The following is a 23150-nucleotide window of genomic DNA, read 5'->3' as shown; positions in this document are numbered from 1 at the left end:
CCTGAGCTTGGGGGTGTTTTTTTTTGTTGTTGTTTTGACTGAATAATGCAAGAGTGAAGAAGCTTCAGTGCTAGCTGTAGTTGTGTTTCTACTGTTTCTAATACTGGGTCACAAACCATACAAAGGTTTTACAGCCCCACTATAAAACAGCTCTTTATCTTTTCTCCACTAATTCCGTGGTGTCACATTTAACAAAACTAGGAAACTGGAGATAATATGGATGTTTGCAGATTAGATGTCAGGTAATAAATAACACTAATTTCACATACCTACAAATGTAAAGGCACCTTATCACTGTTTAAATTTCTCACTCTTTGTAATGCCTGCCAACATTTTAACCCAGGCAAATGACAGTATTGTTTTTGCTGTTTTTTCACTGGGATAAAATACACAGTCATAATATCCTTTTATCAGATTTCATGGTATAAAAGGACTTTGGTGTTTAATTCAACCCTTATGTTGCTGAGACAATTTCAGAACCCCTTATTTGGAAGATGTATTTATCTTACCTTTTAGTCATCTTTTTTTCTTTGCACAGTGGTCTAAGTCACACTTGCCCAAGAAGATGCAGCTGTGACCCTGCCCAGTCTGTGCAATGCTACAGAGCTACGGAGATTCCCAGAGAGATTCCCTTTACCACCAGGAGACTCTACATCAGTCACAGCAAAATTAAACAACTCCAGGTAGGAAAAAATCCAGTAAAAATACTTTATATAGTGCCCTGTAACTGAAAACTGAGCTTCCCAGATGGTGGTGGCTTTCAAGTGGAGGGAGAATCTTATTCCACATTCTTAAAACTAATGAAATGCAGGTTTTATTTTTATTTACTTTTTAAGGATATGTAAATATATTCCTATAGTACGTTCATTCAAAAGTTTTATTACTTTTTAAAATGTAAAATGATATTTGTATCACTTTACAGACAGTCCAGTCAGCGAATAAAACACCACTTCATAGCAAAAAGAGAGCTGATAGGCTTTCAGATGTGTCTTGATTCATATTAGAAAGACTGGGTGGTTTGTAACAGCATGAATAAATGTTTAAGTCCCAATCCAGCATGGTCACAAAGCCTAGCAAAGCATACCAAATAGGTGGAAAATAGAAATTATAATAATCCATATTAAGAAGCCTAGCATCACAACAGAATGAATGTTTCTATATTGCCCCTCATGTAGCTTGCTGTCATTTAAAAAGATAAAAATTAAGCCTCTTAGAGACATACAGCAATCAGCTGAGGGAAAGTAGAGAACAGTGCTTTTGAACTTGAAGGAGAAAACATGTTGAACTTATGAAGGTTCACATTTGGTCCAATTTCCTTAAAACTATGACTATGTTTTTCTGCTCTTGAGCAATGAAATTCATGACTATGGGATTTCTCATGATGAAGTTGTGCAAGTTTAGGCTCCTACTCATGACCAAAAATGGACATGCAACTCTGTAATTTCTATATAACTACAAATATGTAACAAAACTGTATTTATAGCAAAAATAGAAAATGGGCAACTTTGTTATTTACTGTTGAGAATGTAAGGGGATTTTTTAATGGAGGTACTCTCTCTTGTTGAACTAAAATGTGACTGATGAAGAAACCTACATCATTAGAGGTACCATATCTGTACTTTCTCACTAACTGCATCAAATATTGCATTGTCTGGAAATAATTTTACAAGACAGAATAAATGTAATCACTAAGGATATTAAAGCAAAATGAAATCTGACTCCTCTTTCACAGATGTGTGGGCTCTAATTTTAACAGAAGTTAAAAGGCAGAGTTTGTAGCTAAGGTAAAGGTAAAGAAATACAACCCAATAGCATGCAGGAGTTGGATAAATGAAGTTGTAATGAATGTTTGGATAGTCATCTTTATAAGTTGGTTTCACACACACAAGTACAATAGCCAAATGCATTCAGTCAGGATCAGAGAACAAAATTCCTACCCAGTACCTGTGCTGCAAAAGGACTCATGCAGCCTTCTGAGTAGATTCCTGTCTGGGATACTGTAGAACATATTTTATAACTTGCCTCAGACTTAAATGGCTGGAAGCTACTAAGCTCTGGGGTAAATAGCATGAAGACTGTAGTTAGCTTAGCATCTCTTACTGGTGTAAGAGGTGCTGAAACCTCTAGCGAGAAGTTTATTGGACGTGGGAAGGGAAAATGGATGAGGACACTCCTTTCCACCTCTCCCATGCAGAACATCTGCTCATCTCTTCTGAGCTTTCAGTGATTCCCATACCTATTTTTAACAAATCAGGCACCTATGTCAATGGGCAGCATCCCTGACGATTTCACAAAAATACTGCTTAAGCAACTGGTGTGCCCAGAGAACTCCGAGCTCACCTTCATTCCATACTTTCTCTTATCTCAGCTTGGGGGAAACTGCTAGATTCACTTTGTTTCTTCACTTGAGACACAAGATGGTAAGCTTTGTAAACAAGCAGGTTCCAACAGAGCAGAAAAATAATGAAACAATTAGTGTGTCCCTGTATATTACAGTCACAGTTCCATTTACCACTGCAAAGCATCTGTTTATTACTAACTAAACCTAAGCTCCTGTAAAAGCAATCTGTTCCACAGTGGTGATTTTCAGACCAAGCTAATCAGACACTTTTGGTTTGGGCATCTTACTATGTGAGGTTTTTATTTTAAAGAAAAGGAGAGCTAGGGGGGGCAGAAATACATGTGCCAGATTGTAGTTTCCTGCCAAAACTTTATTGTAGGGAGAGCTGATAATATCCATGTGTACTTCCTTTGGGGAATGCATGCTGCAGTGACAATACTTCTGAGATCTGGAAATGGCTGTGTGATGAACTCCAAACTGCTCCAGCAAAATGTGTGGAGCACAGTGAATGTTAACAACCATCTACTCTCTGCAAAGATTTCTGCAGCTGGTGGTAATAGCTCTCCACTTTGCACAGTCTACCCACCAGGCAGAAATAAAAGGAATATTCCTCCAAATGGGTGTTTGCTCAAAATCAGGCCCGATATGGACTTACACAACAAAATTCTAGAAATGTAAGTAAATAATGGCAAACTGCAGGTACCTATAGTAATACCTCTATTGTTACCTTTTCTCTTTGTTTAACATTCTAGATATATAGATTCTCAATATATACTAGCAATTGTCAGAGCATCCAGAAGAAGTAATCAATGAGGAGATCCAGAAATAGATGGTGTACTATCACATGAATTATTTTTTTCTCTTTAAGATTACTGACTTCAGGAGAATGTCAGCCCTTGAAGAGCTGGTCTTATCATGCAGTGGCACAGAATCAATAGAAAACAACACTTTCAAAGCTCTGAGCACCTTGAAGTCCCTGGAACTCTACAAAAATCATCTAAAGCAAATACCCACTTCCCTCCCATCTGGCCTTGAAATTTTAAAACTCTCTGATAACTCCATTAACACTCTGCATGCATCTGATTTTGAAGGTTTGATGAAACTAAGGGTGCTTGATATTCGGAACAACTTGATTGTGACTCTGCCTCCAAGTGCATTTTCCTCCCTTGGCAATTTACAGAGTCTGATTCTGGATGGAAACAACATGGAATCTGTGTCTGCACCACTCAGGCTTCCTAAGCTGAAGTACCTGAGCATAGCTGATAATAAATTGAACTCGTTCCCAACTAACTTCTTTACATCTTTCCAAAATCTACAGTTTCTCAGTTTAAGTGGCAACTTTCTGACGAAAGTGCCTCTTGACCTACCTAAATCCCTGCTGTCACTAAAATTAGAGAAAAACCAACTTAAAACAATAAGACTTCGAGACATGAAGCACCTAGAAAACCTGTCTGAGTTCTTCCTGTCAGAAAATCGGCTAACATCAATAGATGGTGCCCAGCTTCTTCCTAACTTAACAACCCTAGAGCTGTCTAAGAACCAGCTCCGTGCTATGCCACTCAAGCTACCCAGCAGACTGCAGAAACTCGACTGCAGCAATAACCTGATCCAAAGGGTGACAGCTCATGACTTCCAGGGACTACCAGACCTCAAGCACTTGTTTCTTGACAACAACATTGTGAGCATGTTCGAGGCAGGGGCTCTTCGGCAGTGTGCACAGCTCTCAAACCTGGCACTGGAACAGAATCTCCTCATTTCTATTCCATTGAGGCAAGTGAATCTGAGGACATCTGGCTCCCAGGTGTCAGCTCTCCTACCTTATGAGAATGAGAGCCAAACTAGGGAAAAGTTTGTATTCAGACTCAATCATGGTAGAAGTCTCTCTGTACCATAAACCCATTGCCACAACTGCCACTAATTAGCACTCTTGTTAGCAGTCTCAACACAGAAGTAGAGTTGTTATCATTACATCTGTGGCCCCCAATGGTTCTACTCATTTCACATCTCTCCCTGCCAGTGAGACTACTTTGTTTAATTAGCACATGGATAAAAGGAATCTGCTAGGAGAATGTAACAGAATTATCACAGAGAAGTTATACTGCTGCTTAGATTTGTCCTCCCTGGTAACACTAAATTAATAGAACATTCAATAAAAAGGAAAGGCAGCAATCTTACAGCTGCTGTTTCTACCAACTCACAATGAGTTTATCGTTGTTAAAATGTTAAGATTTCTGGAGCTGAGTCTAATAAAAAAGAACGTGCTTTTTCAGTAGGTATTAGCATTCCCAACTTCATTAAATTCACACATCACAAAGTATTTAGAATGCATATAAGCTCTCCAGCAAGAAAATTCCAGTCAAAGGAGCAGAGAAGAAACACTCCTGGGCACACTGTGTTCAGTAGTGCTCTGCTTACAGGTTCTCTCACATTCATCTGAGTGTTGGTCCTGGCCATTATCAGAAATGGCTCATTAAGCCAGATAGAGGCTGGTCTGATACAAAGTGGCAATTTTGTTATTTCAAGAAACTGCACTAAGATGGCATTAAAATAGCGAAGTAATTCCATTAACATCAACTTCTTTAACACAACTGCACTGTTAAATTTTATTTTTATGACTTGTGGACAGGTTTAACTAGCCCAAATAAATAATGCAGTAAAATTTCAATTTGTTTAGCATAAAGTCCTTTAGCATTTGAATCTATTTGGCAGCAGTTTTATAATCCAAAAGTGATTTAGTGGTGTATAAATACTTGATTTCAGTCTAGCTTGACAGGAATGTTTAAAGCTTTCTAGTTAGTTTTAGTATTGTCTAATCCATCTTATTTTACAGCCTTTATAGTCAAGAGAATTAACAGGAAGTTCTCTTTTAGCCTTTAAACAGTACAGCTTTTAAGGAGATATTGGGGACTTGTATTTTCAACTCAGCAACGAACACAGATTTCAAGAGGAAGTTATAAACATAGAAGGGGGGAAAATGACAAGATATAAAATTTATATACTTGATTTAATCATCTGGTGATCAGCAGGTACACATGGATATATAGAAGTATTACTTCTGACAGTTATCTGAGAACTCAGTCACCAGTGTCAAAAGTTAAAAAATATAGTTAACGTGCCACAGTTAGCAGTTCTTTGGCAGGAATGAGGAAAAAGAAAGCTTTTCCCTTTTTTTCTGGGACTGAACACTTCAGGACCGCATCTTCTGTGCAGAAGGTGTGCAAAGATGATGTATTTTTTGTCAGTGATAGTTTTATTTCAATATATGAGATGTGCCTGGGCAAATACTCACCACCAAATACTGATTACACAGAGTCAATATGATGAACATAACACCTTTGTGTTTCTTTTTATTCAGACTTCCAGATACCCTTGCTAGGCTGGATCTAAAGGGAAATGACATAGAGGATATTGGAGAACAAGAACTGAAGGACTTGAAACAACTTCAGGTTTTAAATTTACGGAATAACAAGATATCTGCTTTGGACTGCAAAGTCTTTGAGTATTTACCTCGTCTTCGTCATCTGTATTTAGATGGAAACCCTTGGAACTGCACTTGTGACCTTCTCAGAACCAGAAGAGCACTGGTGGCCAAAGGAACAGACGTCAGGGGAGGGCAGTGTGTGGCACCAGCAGAAAACCGAGGAGAAAGTTGGATGTCTTCCAGAAAGATTCTGCAGCAGTGTGAAGATAATGTGTCTTCCATGGAAAGAGGCAAAGAGGACAGAAAGAAAATGAAACCAAATGAGGCCTCCAGTGTTGTAGTAAACGCAGATGATGATTACTATGATTATGAATTAGATTAACCTCTTGGTTAATGGTGAACCTTAATGTTGTCTAGAGCTGTCTCCCACTACTAGCATCTCTGCTGACAACCAGCCTGCTGCTCTGCTACTTTCTTCTTTAAGTTGTACTACAAGAGGTAATAGCTGGTGACAGAAGGTCTACAATAAGGATTCAATTGTAAACTGAAAATTGTAAAATAACCAAACTGTTTTTCTATGCCATTAGTACTATGTAGTTTGAGGGAAATATGAATACCATTAACATCTCTTACAGAAGCAGTCTGTAACTGTGTATGGACCTTTTTAGAGTAGAACATTCTTAGACTTGCATAAAATCCCCATAAATAAAAGCCTGCAATACAACAAGATGCTACTACTAGGAATCTGGCATTCAATAGATTTAAACTCACAGGTCTGCAGTTTGAGATGGAGACTTACCCTGATGTATGTAATTTCCCAGGATATTTCAGAGATTCTTACTTTTGAGAAATGAATTTAATTTTGATCAAAATGTTTGCCTCTTTCATTTATTTTAGATTATTTTAAATTAGACTAATTTATCTGAGCTCCAGGCAAAACAGCAAATGCAACAGAAGAATCAGTGTTCTGGTTAATGAGATTTAATACTAGGTTCCAAAATTAATTACTACTAAGGAATGAAAACACTGGGATTAACTTGACCTATTTCTATTGTTGTAAATAGAAGAAGGGAGGTTCTCAAGAAATGGATCTCTATGTCTGGCAAATTTTAGGGTAAGACAAAATTTTTTGAAAAGTTTATTTTGGTAGATGAATTGACTACAAGATTGCTCAAGGTGCTGTGTGCATACTGGGTTAGATGGTCTTCATGTGGGAGTACACACTGCAAGTGTCTCACTCACTGGCAGGAGCCTCACAGACTTCTGCTTGCAAAGTAAAAAAAAAGGACTTAATGGTATAGGAATAAACTCTGATGTATGTACAAATTTTATCAACCAGTTCCCAAAGTGCTTGAAAACTAAACAAAATTGGATTAGTAAAACCAGTGTCTTACAAACAGTAACCTAAGGGGTTTCCTGGCAGTTCATAAATCTCAGCTGATGACTGAGGAGTAATAGCACCAGCAAATCACTTTTCAAACCAAACAGTTTCTGTTATTCTTTATCTTCAGCTGGCATTCGGTAACTGAGCAATCACTCACATCACAGAGGCTGTTTTGTTAGGTGTCAGTGCAGCTATTTGTTTATGTCGCCTATGCAAATGCAGTTGACACTTGGGTTTCCTTCAACACATGGAGCTACACAACCTGAATAGAAAGATCTAAGTTAATTTTAATTCACATTTGAGCTTTATCACCAGCTCTCCAAATTTTTTGGTAACTAAAGATTTAGGTATTTCTGGAACACCACAAGCCTTCCTCACGGTTTGACTGAGTTATTTTTGCTGTCTAATGCAAAATGGTCTGTGAAGTAGTTATTTTCCTAGCAAAAAAAAATATTTTTGTGATACAGAATTTTTAATTCGATGTTACATTGGTGGATTCGTTTGATAGAGCACTTTAAATACCTTCCTGTGTCATTCCAGCCCACCCATCCGTTTAAGGGCACAGAGCTAGCTTGTTAGCCTGTTGCTGTCTTTTGCCTGCAGTGGATTCTGTCTTCAGATCTGTGGGCACTTCCAAGTCAGGGCAGCAAAAATCTGGGAACGCCAGGTTTCGTGGGAAAATGCAAAAGGGGCCATGCACCCCTGAAGCCCCTCTGCCTTGGCCACCGCAGGGGGTTTGTGGGAACCGCGCTGCCGCCGCTCTCAAGCCGGCGCTGCACAGCCGCATAGTCAGCATGCGCAGCACGCTTCGAGGGTGAAACACTGTTCGATGAAAACACCTCGTGAGGCCTGGATGCCTCTCTGGTGTTCGGATTTCCTCTCATCTCAAACACCGGCGCCAAGGAAAGCAAGGCACGGGGTTAGACACAGGGAGAGTCTCTTAAGATGAGTCGCTGAAGCAGTCGGAACGTTGGGCAGCCTTGCCGCCCGGTCGAGAAGAAATGAAGAGCAGGGACTAGCGATGATCCACGTCCCCTACTGCCGCTACCGCCCCGCCTTTCCCGCCCAGCCACGGACTGAGTCACCACCAGCGACTACCGCCAGGGGGCGCGGCCCCGCCCTGAGACCCGCCCACCCGAGGGGCGAGGATCGGGCACGCCCCGTGCCAGTCACATCCCCGCTTCGCACTTCGCCCCACCCTTCCCCGTCCCTCCGGGCCACGTCATTCGCTCTCCGCGGCCGGAAGTGACGACAACCTGCCTGGCGGCCAATCGTCGCCTTGCATGTGGCTGGGTGAGAGGTAAAAGATCAGGAGGGGCAGCAGGAAGATGGCTGCGCTTGCGGTGATTGCCGGGCGGGAGATGCGGACTCAGTGAAGGGATGGCGGCAATGACGACGAGGCGGGTAGCGCGCTGCGGTTGAGGCACTCACCTAGCCCGTTCCGCACCGCGGCTCTTGCACCACTGCCCCGCGCGCTCCTGTCGGTTGGCGGCAGCGGCGGCGTCGCCGCCCCGCACCGCGCGCTCACCCCATGAGCGGGGCGGGTGGGCTGGCGTGGCGCGCGCTGCACGCCTTGCTGCGCGCCCTGCTGTGCGTGCAGCGCGCGCTGTTCGCCTGCCTGCGCGACCGCGCCGTCGCCGGGCCCCGCGCCTGGCTCTGGCGCCGCGCAGCCTCCGCCGCCGCCTCCTGCGCCCTCCTGGCGCCCGCTGCTTTCGCCTTCCGCAAGGTGGGAGCGGCGCGGCGGCGGCGGCCCGTGGCTGCGGCGCAAGTACGGCAGCGGTGGCGCTTGGACGGGCGGACCCTGCAGAAGCTGCCGGTGCACATGGGGCTGGTGGTGACCGAGGAGGAGCCGAGCTACGCGGACATGGCCAGTCTGGTGGTGTGGTGCATGGCAGTGGGCATCTCTTATGTCAGCGTCTACGACCATAATGGTAAGCGGGGAGGGAAGGGGGGCGAGCGGCGGAGGCACGAGGTGGGGCGCGGAGTTGCCCCGAGTCCCGGTGCGGGCGGTGGCCGCCCTGGGCAGCTCCTTCTGGCAGCCGGCGCCGCCCGGACCCGCTGTGCCACTGGCGCTGGTGGGAGGCTTTTCTCTGCCGGGGTCTTCCCGAGCCGGGTGCCAGCCTCGCTGTTGGCTGCTCCCTTACCTTCCCTTGGAGCCACTTAGCCTCTGCAGAGCGCCAGGCCTTGGTAAGCCTGGTGAAGGTCCCAAGTGCCCTCCTGCCCTGGCTCCTGTGACGGGGTGACCCGGTCCTACCTGTTCATTGGCACAGGGGAAGGTGGTGGGGCCTTTCTATAGCCTTGTCCCGACCCCGGGGCTGGTAGGAACGGCTGACGTCAGAGCCATGGCTGGTGGTGCGGAAGGGCTTTAGGCTGCCTGCTCTTAGGAGTTATGTCTGAATTTCCAGAAGTGGGTGAATGAAACTAGCCACCAATTTCCATACACTTCCTCTTTCAAAGAGGTAGGACGGAAAAGTAGTTAACCTGTGTGCTATCCGTGTTCCAAACTCCTTGCATGGCCTGCATCTGGTATAAGGGGTGGTGCTACTTGACATTTGAATTAACTCTCTGCCAGTGCTTGTGCAAACTTTGGAGTTTTTTTGTATCCACTATGACTTTATTCATTGCTGGGTCTTGGGTGTGAGACTGAACTCTTACTCTTCCACATACATTGGTTCTATGTCGTTGAGTATCTTAAGAGATAATTCTACAGAGCTTGGATTTTACCCTTGGTGTAATAATCATGGTACTAATCTTATGTTCCACATACCTGTGCTTTCCTACTGAAGAGATGAAACCAGCCATGTTCAAGATATTAAGTGAAGCTTTCCCCTCAGCTGTTGAGAGATGATCTCTAACTGAGACTAGACAAGCTATCAACTCAGAAGGGCTAATAGTACATGAGCTGGACTGTGCTCTGCTGCTGCTCTGTCCAAACGAGAAAGCTTCATGCTTGAGACAGCTTTCCTCATGCTATCAGTGGTGAGATTGTAGGAGACCAGTGTTTTACTGTTTAAGTTGTTGAGCAACTTTTGATGGCTATCTAGATCTGTCATACAAATTCAACTCTTTAGATTTCTGCCAGGTCAGCGGTACAGGATCTCAGTGTGATTCTGAATCACACTGTGGTTCTGTAACACTTGAGATTTATGCCAGGTCAGAGGTACAGGATGTAATAGTTGTCTTCTAACAGTCTTTCAGGGGAAAACTCAATAGTATATCCTCTGTAACTACATGGAGTCTATTGTCAAGTGTGCAATAGCATTTGAGGTATCCAGGCTTTTCCCTAAGCATAGGCATTTGTGATTTTTTTTTTTAGTTTTATTTTTTTCTAAACCCACTGCCATTAATAGTTCTGTTTTCTGTCTAATATTTCATGTGTGATACAAGACTCAAATGCCTTGACTTTCACTAAATTCTGTAAGCTCTTTTTAAGTCCCTGGGCTTAATACCAGTCACTTAGCAGTTTAAACTGGCCATCTGTGCAGGGCTGTTGTGGAACTTGGTTGTGTTTCAGTGGGAGAACACTTCCTCATTTGGAAGTCAAGGAATGATATGAAATGCTTGCATAACAGCTCAAGGGCACAGAGAAAGGACAGCACCTTCAGAAAAGTAATTTTTGTGTTGATATTCTTTTTTACTCTCAACTTGGAAAGCATTCAACCAGGTTAGATGCTGCAGAGCAGCAAACATTAGTATCAAGCAAGAGTGAGAGTTTCCCTCAACCTAAAGAGATATTTTACTGTACAGGATCTGATTTCTGTCAAGCCTCAAATAAGCTATCTGCAGTATTGCTTAATATGCTATGTATGCTTAGTTCCTTTTTAGTTTTGTGCATTGTGCTGCACAAATTATGTGCATGAGAACTGAACTAAGGAGCAGATCCAGCTAAGAGACATGTTTCTTGATTTTCTTGGTCACTATGCAACCATTCAACACTGAGGAAGGAGAAGGCATCAGCTGATGCTTTAGGTAGACATGGTTTGAGATCCTCTCTCACAGGGAGAAGCCAGTGCTGTTGTAGGGTTTGATGCCTTCATTGTGGAGAAGCTACTTTGGCTTTTCCAGCACATACTGAGATTCAGTCAGATCTAAGACTGGCTGTTACCAGGTTGTAAATATGATGACCAGAAATGACAAGGCTATGTCCTCTGAAGAGCAGTGTAGCTGAGATAATCTTGCAGAATAATTGTCTTTGTTAGAGATTCACAAAAAAATATCTTGGAGATTGTTTGCTGCTCTTGCCTTCTATTGTTAAATCCATGTTGAAGCTGCATGTTAAGAGGTCTTGTTGAAGACCTTTGAAATCTGAAAATATAGCCAAGATCTTGTGACTCTAGCCATAACTGTTTTCAGTAGGTCATTATTCTGTTAGTCCTTTCATACCAGGACATCCTGGTTTTAATTGCTAGCTCGAATTCCAGTTTGTTGGAACATGATTGCAGAAGGCAAGACAACACAGAGCAAGTAAAACATTTTAAAGAAAATGTAAATCAACTCTAAAAAGACTAGCAAAGGCCACTGAAGTGACTTGCCTGTCATTACACATGCATGCTCTTCATGGGTGTTCAGTGGGTTCTCTGGGATAGCAGCCCCAGTTGCTTTTTGCACAGCATCTTGTCAACTAAGCCTAAACTGGTTTTGGAGAGTGAGCAAGAAGTCATTCATACAACTTGAGTGTGCTTACTTGTGGTAGTAGCAGAGAGTAGTCTTTCCTTTGTTGCTAAGCTCCTTACAGTGTCTGGATTGAGTACACAGCGTTCCCAGAGACTCATTGTTAAGTAGGATGTTGCTAAATCCTATTCGGAGTGATGGTGATGTCTGGAACCTCAGCAGTAACAGCAGTACAGTGAAAGCAAATAGCCAGCTTACTTGTATTGCTATCGGAGGGTGAGCCTTAATTAAGCTGTGCACTTGTTTTCATCTTCTCAGGTGATGAGACTTATTTTTTTATTTGCTGAGTTGCTTCAGTAAGTTCCTATGTTGACACAAATGTACCAACTATTTGCTTATCAAAGAGATGTTGTTCCCACTGATGCTAGCAGTGGTTTAGTAGGAAACAGAAGTGCTCTGAATCTGTTAGATATAGTGAGGTATACTTTAGTGTGTTTTTCACTTCATTTTTTTATTTGTAGTACTGAGATTCTTCTGATTGCATCAAGAAGCTGATTGCAAGAGCGGTCGTCCATGGTTGTGTTTTCTGTCAGCTTTTTGTAGATGGCCTGAATTAATGTGTCCTTAACTGCCCCTTCTGTAGGAAGAGACAGAAGCATGAAGTTCTTTAATGAAGAAGTGCCAGATAAGCTGTTTGTTTGTAGCAGTGAATTTCTGTCTCTTTAACCAAAGTACTGAATAGAAGGTTGTTTCTGTATTCTTTGGTGTCAAAATAAGTAGCTGCATCCTGGCTGACACTGTTAGAGCAGCTGCACCAGTAAATGCAAGGGCAACTTGGTTGGAATAGTGCTGATTCTCATGGGCAATTACAGAATCCAATGTGTTGGCTATTACTTGTGGAACATAATCAGGTACTTGGCTGTCTTCTCTGAATCCATCAAGATCAGTATGCCAGAAGAGTGGGGTAAAAGTCTTTGCAGACTGCAGGAAGACCATAATGCAAGTAACTGTCTTGTACTGTAACAAATACATGGTGCTCTGAGTTGCAGTGCTCACAACTGTGACTTTTTTTTCCCCTCCCTCCCCAGAAGGCTTGGAGGCCTACAGTGGGCATGCTTCTTCTACCTCTGGTATGTGGGGGCCCTTTTCATTCTCCTAATTTTCATTGATATGTAGCAGAACAAAGCCATAATAAACTTAATGCTGCTGAGCACACCTTGGTGGTTAAATCCAGATAGACAAGAATGTTAGGCTTTTGAGCAAGGATTTACTTCTCTAGACTTCTCTATTGCCAATCCTATTATGTGGTAGAAATCCAGCCATGCTGGCAGCCATTGTGCAATTATATAGTAGCAGTTGAAGTATCTTCTGGAGAGCAGAAACATTTGGCTGGTGCTATATACTTAAATGTTCTTCTGTTACTTTGCCACCCAAAGCTTTCCTGAATGTTACTTCTGTCCTTCAATGAAGCTTTCCTGAAAGGGACAATTCTAGAGGGCTTTCTAGGAGCTTGCTGAATCTTGGCATTTGAGTACTTTGGGCCCCTGAGTAGCTGCTTCAGGTTGAAGGTTTCTTAAAGCCCAGAGTATGATGTATTGAGAACTCTTCACCTGGGCTTAGTTTTCCAGTACCCTGCTCTAATTCTGGCAGGCTTTCTATTAACACTCTTTGAAATGATGAAATGCTGCAGTAAGCAAAATAAATTATTTCATTAGCCCTGAACATAGGCTTTTAGTCTCTTCCAAATTACTTGGTATTTTAGCTGATGAATCTGTCAAAACACTGAGTGTGTTCACTGGAGGAGATAAATGCATTGTGGTGCTGTCTCACTGAACACTTGTGAGATACCTGTATCACATGGCATCTGCAGAGAAACTTAAGGCTCAACAATTGTTTTGTTGAGTTGGGAAGAGTTGTCAGACCACTTTTAATAAAAGATGAAGGTAATCTCCTTGTGGATGTAGATAATAAAGTAGTATCTCTTCTCTTGATTGCTGATGAGTGCTTGTACAGAATGTTCCTCCAAGGGCAACTGTGGGAGGAACTGCCTGTGAAGTTTTAAGTTCTAGCTTGAACACTAGCCTAACACTAGCTTGAGTGGCTTTAATGTAGGTGAAACTTAAGTGGCTTCACCCACTTTCAACTTTGGATTGTATCTTTTCTAGGCTCTTGGAACAGTCAAGCCTGATGTCTTAGCCTTAGTCTAGTGGGACTGGTGATCAGCAGCATGTCTGCAGTGTGTGTTGTAAACAATTATCTCTACAGACAGCTCACACGTTTTGAGAGTCCAAAAAACCCTAAAACCGAATAAAATCCCCAAATCCCAAGCCAATGCCTGAAAACCCCCTGAAGTTTTATGCCCTTTTTGCTTTGCGAACTGTAGTGCTTAAATATGCATAATTCCTAAACCACTTAATTTACTTCAGTATGCACATTTGCACAGACTGCAGAGTTTTGACTGAGCAACACTTCTTGGTTTTTGAAAACAAGTTTGCTAATGAGGAATAATAGTGACAGTTTCATGTGTTTGTTCCATATTAGAAACAGTAGTAGGGCTGAAATTTTCCCCAATTAACAGGAACCAGCTGTTGGCTTGCTAAAATTTATTAGATCTCTTGTCAAACATTAACTTTCTATATTGTTAAAATCATTGTGGACTTGCTTTCAACTTATGTGGAAGACTGAACAAAAACTGGAAGAGATGATTAGATCCAGATTTAAGTCTTGCTGCCTATTAACACTTGAATTCCATTAGTGAGTTGATCTACTCATGCACTCTTGGGCACTATCATGTGTAGATTAGCAGCAGCACCCTCCAGCATTAACTTGGATGTGTTTTCAAAGTTTATAGAAGAGTGCACCTCCTCTATAGGCAAAAGGCATTTAGAGGTTCTGTAAGGGAGGGGGGAGTGTTTCTCTGAGCCACAGCCTGGTGAAGTAATTCTTAGTCAAAGGTGAAAGTGGCCCATCTACATTGCCTCTGGCAGGACATATACATTGAGAGTCTCTTGTGCACTGAGACAGAACACTGTGGCTTTTAATTAGGAATAGTTGTGCTGTGTCTCTCAAGAGCTAGAATTTATTTTAGAACAGGAGCTCAAGTATGTTTGAGCATTTTTTTTTTTGTTTCCTGCACTCCAAATTACCATTGATGTGTAAGTATAAAAAGCTCTTGGGGACTGCACTGACTTCTTGGAATATACAGCTTGTGAAATCCTGTCATTAAGAAATCCAGGGCATTGGCCATGGCATCAGTTGCTATGGCCTGATAGATTCTTGTCTTCTGGCTCTTGCTCTGTGTTGTCTAGATTTATTGGCCTGCAGCCTTAGAGGCAGTACATGGGAGCAGATTTAAACTGCAAATCCACAGCAACATGGATGGTGAAGATGAGTCTGAAACTTGGTGGTCCTGTGCTGGTAGGATATTGCTGTCTCAAACTATTGCTAGCTTGCTAAGTCCAATGAAGTAAGTCATAAACTGTCCCTTATGCATCTTAAAATCAAAATCAGGCTGAGTGAAAGAGGATGTAAAGCACATGAGAGTTGTTTCCAAGGTCACTGCAATGAGTCATGTGCAGGAGCATTTGCTTTGGATTCTGATCTTACTTGTGAACTCCAGTTTGAAACCAGTGCTGACTACCTGGTTGTTTTTCATCCTGCCTTGTGTCAGATTTGTTTTGTAGCACTCTTAATAGGAGTTGGCTGACAACACAACTTTTTTTTTTTTTAAGGTATTTTCAAGAGGAATAATTCAAGATTGATGGATGAAATTTTAAAACAGCAGCAAGAACTCTTAGGAGTAGATTGCTCCAAGTACAATGTGGACTTTGCAAATCGAGACAAAGCTGATGAAGGTAAGATGAAATGTGAGGGGGGGTCCTGGTATGGCTAAGTAGCTGTATATAAATCATAACTCTGCTTTTACTATACACATTCCTGTGTACAATGACCTTGTACTGAGTATCAGGACACATGCAACCTTCCTGGGCTGGTATTAAACTTGTGCTGTGCATATTTGCTGTTAATAGTAAGGTGTTGCTTTCTCCTTCCCATAGTGACCATTACTGGGCAGTCTGATCTTCCCTTTAGCATGACTCTTGTGCCATGACTCCTTTAATATGTCAGCGTAGCTCCACTGCTCTGGGATGAATTCCTTTGAGAGAGTTGAAACAGCTCTGAAGGAAGTATAAGGGAACTGATGTCAAGTTAATGGTGTGGATGCTGCCATCTTTCCAAATTTATACCTCAGAGTGGGGAGGAAGAAGCCAAGAATGAAACTGATGGTTGCCATGGTGATATATGACACCAGGAAGGTGTAAAGGGTATAAGTTAAAAATAAAATGCTCTGATAGCAGCTTTTGCATGTAGAAGTATAAAACAGTAATGTGTTGCAAGGTTTACTACCTGTAGGTATGCTGACTAACACATGCTAGAAGCTGTTCAAATTGTAGTAAATAGCAAGAGTGTACTTGCTAAAGCTGTGGAGGGATAGATTGATACCTACAGTTCTAACTACAACTTAGTATTTAAATAGGCCTCATAAAAATCACAATCAAAAACTAACTTATGTTTTAAGGCAATCATATTACATAGCTCAAAGACTTGAGAGAAGACTGCACTTCAACCTGCATTTAAAATGTTACTGAGTTGTGTCCTCTACAAGAGCTGATAGGATGATGGTATCTTTTGTGCCAGTTTTCCAGTATAAAGTCCAATGCTGTAGCATAAACTTGCAGTATAAGCAACTTTAAGGTTCTGGCATTGAAGTGGAAACACCCAAGTCATTCATGTCCAGACCAAATAGATACTGAAAGTCTGCTCAGACTTGCTGATGGAAAGGAAGGTACATTTCAGTCTCAGGAACCCTTTTTTCTGGAAATTATAGAAAGCAGAGGTACTCTGTTCTCTTTAGATTTTTTTTTTTCTTATTTAAAAGGCTCCATGGTCAGATCAGACACTTGAACAAGCTGACATCTCCCCAGTTTGTAATATTAAACTGTAGTTTGTCATGTCTGAGAAGCAAAATGACATGTCTTCCACTTAGGAATAATGTTAGAGAAATAGCCTTTAACACAGGACATACACAAGTCAGTATCAAGGAACAGTTACTTCCATTGTGATGGCTTTGGATAGCCTAGGATTTTTTCAGGTGTTCTTATGACTCTCCTGACCGTATTCTGTGGTCCTTTGCAATCAGGTTCTGCAGTTTGAGGAAACACTATTTTGAAGTGTCTGGTTATAAGAAAGTGAAGCCTGTGTCCATACAAGTGTGTAACTCAGGCACTGCAGGCTGGGTTTAGTACATAATCTGTAGCTTTCAGCTTCAGTAGTAAGTTTGCCTCTTGGGTACCTTACCACAACTAACTGAAGGTGCAAGTCATGTAGTCTCCTGTGAGAAGAGCCTTACTGCATAATGGTGCAGACAATAGTATTGTTGTGAAATGTCCTCTTAAGTCACAGACACAATTACAGATTAATGGCTGAATTTTGATATGATTATCTCCTTCCTAGCTTGTGTAGCAATCTTGCTAATACTGCAACTCTTGCATCAGTGTTGAAGTGCTCCTGAAAAATCCTCTGATCTTACTCAGGGAGGGCCCCAGCTTAATCATTGTCACATGGATGTCCCCTGTAGCTGTTAAACCACCTTCCTCTTTCAGGATAGGAGTTACAGATTTTCTTTCCTGAGCTGCATCTTTCTGCATTGCTTTTTCCCCCACCATGTTACTCTCTGGGCACCTGCCTCTCACTGCTATGCCTGACAGAACCAAAGCAAACACCCTGGATGACTGTTTAAAGACTGACATTAATTAAACCACTTTGCACAAGACTCCTCAAAATAGTAGCCTTAAACTTGTATTTAGTAATACAGCAAATCCAAAAACCTGTTACCCACCTGTGTAACAGATGGATGAGGTGGGACTAATTGTGTAATATGCCAATTAAACTACAAGTTAGTTGTATCCTATGAATATCTAAAGCACTTTCAAGCCAGCTATATTTCTGTTGCTTTTAAACTGTGTTTTGTACTTTCAGTTTTAAATTGCCAATCTACATTGAAGGTGCTGTCTCCAGAAGATGGAAAAGCAGACATAGTAAAAGCTGCTCAGAACTTTTGTCAGTTAGTAGCACAGCAGCAAAGAAGATATACAGACCTGGATGTGAATGTGTTAGACAACTTATTAAGTAGTAAGTATTACATGGTCTCTGAGGAGAAGGGAGGGGAAGAATATTCTCATGGGTTTGGTTTCTAGTATATTGCTTAGAATGCATATGTCTTGATGCTTAGTCTCTCAGGGTAAGCTGTGATTATTGCTATCAGACCTCTGCTAAAAATTTCTTGTTGGTTTATTCCCATTTGAACTTATTTAAGGAGAAAAGGGAAACCTTAAGCTAAGTTGGAGACTCAGCTTTTCAGAGCTTACAGCCTCTGTGTAATGTTCTGTGATGAACTTTTTGAAAACCCTGAAACCAGACTTAATTTCTTGCAAGTTAGCATGCTGCAAACCTGGTCATGGTCTTCTCCAGCTCTAGTTAGTGTTTCAAGCTGTTACTGCTGCCTAGCTAGCACCCTGAGTACAAGTGATGGAACACTTGTTGATCTGCTGCTGTATAACCCACGCTGTCTTATCTTCATTACTAATTGTCATGGATTGCTGACTCTGCACTAAGGTGCACCGCTATATGCAGTAGCCATGAAAAGGGCAGGGCTGCCCTAGTCTCACATCTGGGAGAAGTAGTTAAAGCAAGCCTCCCCTTCACCAGTGGAGCTGGAACAGTTGCTCAGCTTTCCTAGGTGAACCATGCATGTTAACTGCAGCAGTAATGAGCTTGACAGCATTCAGGTTTCATCTTACGCACTTCACCTTGGATGTCTGCAGGCACTTTATGGCTCCCATTAACTGGACTTAAGAGTGGTTTTTTTAATTGGATGGTCAGCTGAATTGTTCTGCAGACTGACTGCTGGCAGTTGGGACACTTTGATTGTAATTTCAAACTGAATTCTATCCCTATTCTGAATTTCAAACTGAATTCTATGCCCTGTTGTCAGCCTGCTGCATGATAGCTTCTCACGAACAGAATTATTAAACCTGAAGCGGTCACCTGGACATCTGTCCTGTTATACCTCAAAGGCAATTTAAGGAAATGGCTTCTTTAAAACAGCTGCTCTTTGTGAAGAACTGGTAAAAGTCGATACTTATGTGTGTATTTTGGCCAGTGATGCTTAACTGGAGCTCCACAAACGAGTGAGATCTTCTGTCTGTGCACTTAAGTGTCTGAATCTGTTAAAAGTACAGGGTCTAATCCTAAACTGAGCAGATCTATTGTTCAAGTTGTGCTGAGCACAGAAAGAAATCTCAGACTTTTTATCTGTCAAGACTTGAATGGTTTGCTTAATCTCTGGCTAATAAGCAAGGATAGTATTTGTAATTAGTCACTATTAATTTGTTTGGCTTTAAAGTTTAGGACAGTTGGAGGTGAAGACTTAGCAGCAGCTTATGAAAGTACTAAGTTGCAGGCAAATACAGTTTCTGTGCATCCTTAATGAAAAGGTATTGAGTGTAAACACCTGTGAGTTACTGATCTAAGTTGACTGAGTTCTGGAAAGCAGTCCTTGGGTAGCTGTATTTTTAGGGTTTGTGGTCATAGTGACTTCTATACGTTTCTGGGGTTTTGCATTTTGATTTAAATAATTGATAATACAGTTTTTAAACTTTCTGTTCTTACTTAGGATGCAGTCTAGTCCTGAAATGGTATGGCTCTGGCTTGTCATATAGCTTTTCTTGTTCTTAATCCCTTCATGCTCTAATTCTTACAGCTGGAGTTTTCTTCAGTGTAAGAATACTTTCTTCTGAGCAATGCCTCAGCTAACCAGTTTTGGTTTTAGAAGAGTAGATACCAGCTGCATTATAATGTTATCTCTACTTGCCATCTGCTTTCCCAGGAAAAGTGTTGACTATTAATGAGGGCTGTTCAAGTTGCCCTACAAAATCTACATGGAGAAGGAAAAGGTAGTGCTGTCAGCCCTACAAATTCCTTCTTGCTCTCCTCGCAGAGCTGCTGACCTGGAATAGATGTTGCTAGATTGCTGTCCCTTGACAGGATATCCTGTCCTATTTAAGTCTTTTGGTCTCTTTGAATGTACTCCCAAATGCTTCTATCTAATGTATACTAAACTTGAAGGGTGCTAGCAGCTCTCAGGGATCCTCCACATGTAAAGTGTCTGTAGTATTGATGTGTTTTGGTAGAGGAATGGGTGCAGTAGTGTTTTGCATAGGCTGTTCTGACAGTAATACTACACTGTACGTTTTCGTTTTCCTTCAGATAGGAACCAGAAGGAAATATTAGCATTAACTGGGCTCTCTGATGGTCTTTCCCTGTTTGAAAAGCCATTCCAGTGCTGAAGATGCTGCTGCTGAACTGGCCAGCTGAGGAGTACTCAGCTACTGAATCAGCTGATGAGTAAAGCTGTCCACTTCCTCCAGAGTCCCCACTTCTAAGTATTCACTGCTGCCCTGCAAAGCTCTCTCATACTAACGTACTAGCTTCTCAACACAAGTGGCTTTGGCTTTGTCATTTTTTTTTTCCCCTTAACTTGGAGATAAGATTTGGACTATGGCACAAGACACTCATACCTAAATACTACAGAAATGCACATGCTTGTGAAAACAGCTTCTTTACCTCTGGTAAAAGGATTACTGTTACAATAATTCGTTGGGGAGGGAAGATGTGAACTCTTATTTCCAGCTTCAGTTTAAAAACCTGAGTAGAGTGAAGTCTGATAGGACCTTAGTTTCCTATTCTGTTATTCCCAAGGTTCCTCTACAACTAAATCTGAACTTTTAAAAGGCTCTTGACTGCTTTGGGTTTTGTTTTGTAAACAAGTGAGAAAAGAATGGAGAAATAACACCTGAAATTCAGAGCAAATAGCAGTAGTAAACTTTCTCTTAAAGGCAGGCATTATCCAGTGTACTCCTTCAGTTAACATGTAGAATTAGTGGATGATGGAAGGGGTAACAAGAAATAGCATGCCATAATCTCTAATTGCAGCATTGTAGCAAAGGAGGGTTATGACTGCTGGAATGCTTTTCAGATAAGCTAGGTAGGTGCATGAAGAACAGCTTACCTGTTTGGCTGCCTTTGGGTACTGTACTGGTTTTCATGTGTTCCTCTAATTGCTTCCCTGGAAAGCTGGACTAAGACTGCTAATTCTAAGCTCATTGCCTGTCTGCCAGTTTCAGCCTGGAGCAGCTCAGGCATGGCAGAAGTGCATGGAAGGGAGACAGTGTCATTTGACTGCTCATTGTCTTCAACCTCAGAAGATCAGTAGGATTCTCTCACTAGTGGAGTGACAGTGACTGGGGTTTTAAGGTATGGATCTTCACTGGTGAAGTCCTTCAGTGTTACCCAGCCCAGGGGAGGGTCATATTGTCCATTTTTAGAGCAGGGCAATATCCCCATGATGTTTCTCACTGATCTCACCAAAAAGCTGTCACCTGCAACAGTTTGTCTGAAGGTTCATAGAAAGTTGTTAAAATTATCTAGCTCTATAATGAGACAATTCATCTGACAGGGCTTTTTAACAGCACCCTGTGTGGTCTGTGATACCAAGTTCTTCTTCAGTGCAATCTCCACAAGTGTGTGTTTGAATATTTTTGTTAATAGTCCTCTTACTGTACTCAGCTGCAGCTCCACATAGTTGAGTTAGGACTATAGTAGGTATGGGTCAGAGCACAGCATGTTCTATGCTACTAAGATCAAGTTTGCCAAGTCATAGCTAGGACAAGTCAGTCTAAACAGCAGTGTTAAGGTTTGCTGTTATTCACAATGATAGAAGCTCACTTCCTTACTGAGCCTTTGAAAGTTGCCTGCCATAAACCAGCAGTCTGACTGGGCCTGTGTGGGCTGCCTGAGCTGCTGCTTAGTTGGTCCTGGGTCAGGTGGTGCAAGGCCAGCCTGGCCTCATAGGCTTTTAATTGTTAACTTGTCCTCAGGTGTATCACTTCATTTAAAAAACATGCATTTCATAAAAAAGCAGATCCTTTAGGTTTCAGAATTAAAACATCTTCTGGTGATTTTAATAAAAGCTGCTTTGACTTGTTCTTACAGGTACAAATGGATTTCCTGATCCTGATTTAGTCTTGAAGTTTGGTCCTGTGGACAGCACGTTAGGATTCCTTCCATGGCACATCAGACTGACAGAGATCATGTGAGTTGCCTGTAAATACTGTGAAATGAGTTGGAATAATGTCTTTGTGACCTGCCTTATAGAAATAGCCCTGTGAAGAGATCTGTTTAAACAAAGGTGCTTGGGGACAGATCTGGGGATATTTAAAAATGGTTGAATGAAGCCTGCCAAACATTCCTTGCTGCTGCTTCAGCTACAGTTAGGCAGCAGCAGGCTTTACCCTTCAGGTTTAAGGAACAACTTCTGCCCCCATCTAGTCCATGGTCTGATCTCAGTTCTGTTGGAGCTCATTATGTGAGTTTTGAGTGGCTCACAGGTTTCTAACAGGAAAACTAAAGGATCTAAGATGATCAGGATCATGTGAAATGATCGTGCCCCTAGAGTACTTTCCAACTTGGGTTATAACTGACCTGAATAGAGTTGCTGTATTGAGCCTGAGAGCATTTATAGGGCATGTCAGTGTCTGGGTAGGCCTGTGCTTCTCCAGCTTCCTCACTGGTCTGAGGTGCTCTCTGAGCTCTAATGCATAAGCTTTGGTTTAGAGGGACACAAGGTATTAACAGTTAGTTTAGTTACTAAGGCTGAGTGACAATAACAGTGAGAGCAACTTTGCAAAGTTACTCAGAATAGCTTTAAGTAGTGAAGTTCCTAACTGGCCATACCAATCATGTGATGTTTATAAAAGCTGATTTAAACTTTTTTAACTTGCTTTCTCAGTTCTTTGCCTTCCCACCTGAACATCAGCTATGAAGACTTTTTCTCTGCCCTCCATCACTATGCAGCCTGTGAGCAACGCTGGGGAAAGTGACTTCTGGCTGAGCACATGGAGTCAGGTTTTCTGTGGGAAGGAATTGATGTCTGTTTACAAGCACCTGTGACCCATAAGTCTGGTTCATAGTTCTTTCTTAATTTATCAACAAATTCAATAAAGTGTCTTACCTTTCTAGAGAGTCTGTGTGAATGCGTGAGAATCTATGGGGAGGGGGAAATTCAGATTTCTTTTATGAAACAGTTACTGCAAGCAAAGCTCTTCAAAGCTGAATTACCCTCACTTGTGTGTCCAGGTGAACAAAACATGCAAGAATTAATTCTTATGAAACCTCTGGGACAACATAAATAGGAGCTTCGTGCCCTGAAGGTCCTTAAGTCTAAGGAATAACTCATGCCAGTTTTTCTTAGTTGTTTGTGGTCCAGGCATTTCAGA

At 41.8% G+C, this 23150-nt stretch overlaps 2 protein-coding genes across 2 annotated transcripts; both read left to right on the top strand.

The window, feature by feature from the left end:
- The first annotated feature begins 494 nt into the window (after positions 1-494).
- LOC128976073 (nephrocan-like) lies at positions 495-6144 on the top strand. The gene is made up of 3 exons (XM_054393190.1): positions 495-683; positions 3210-4111; positions 5697-6144. Exons 1-3 carry the CDS (start codon positions 495-497, stop codon positions 6142-6144), a joined length of 1539 nt encoding a protein of 512 aa, XP_054249165.1.
- Positions 6145-8677: 2533 nt separating this feature from the next.
- NUS1 (NUS1 dehydrodolichyl diphosphate synthase subunit) lies at positions 8678-22870 on the top strand. Its single transcript, XM_054393132.1, has 5 exons — positions 8678-9077; positions 15489-15611; positions 17794-17946; positions 21868-21967; positions 22664-22870. The coding sequence occupies exons 1-5, from the start codon at positions 8678-8680 to the stop codon at positions 22752-22754; spliced, it is 867 nt and encodes a 288-aa protein (XP_054249107.1). The 3' UTR covers positions 22755-22870.
- Positions 22871-23150: the final 280 nt, after the last annotated feature.

The sequence above is a fragment of the Indicator indicator genome, chromosome 27 (assembly GCF_027791375.1).
Source record: "Indicator indicator isolate 239-I01 chromosome 27, UM_Iind_1.1, whole genome shotgun sequence".
Taxonomy (NCBI): Eukaryota; Metazoa; Chordata; class Aves; order Piciformes; family Indicatoridae; genus Indicator; species Indicator indicator.
Note: the sequence above shows the minus strand (reverse complement) of the source record. Positions and strands in the feature narration are given on the sequence as shown.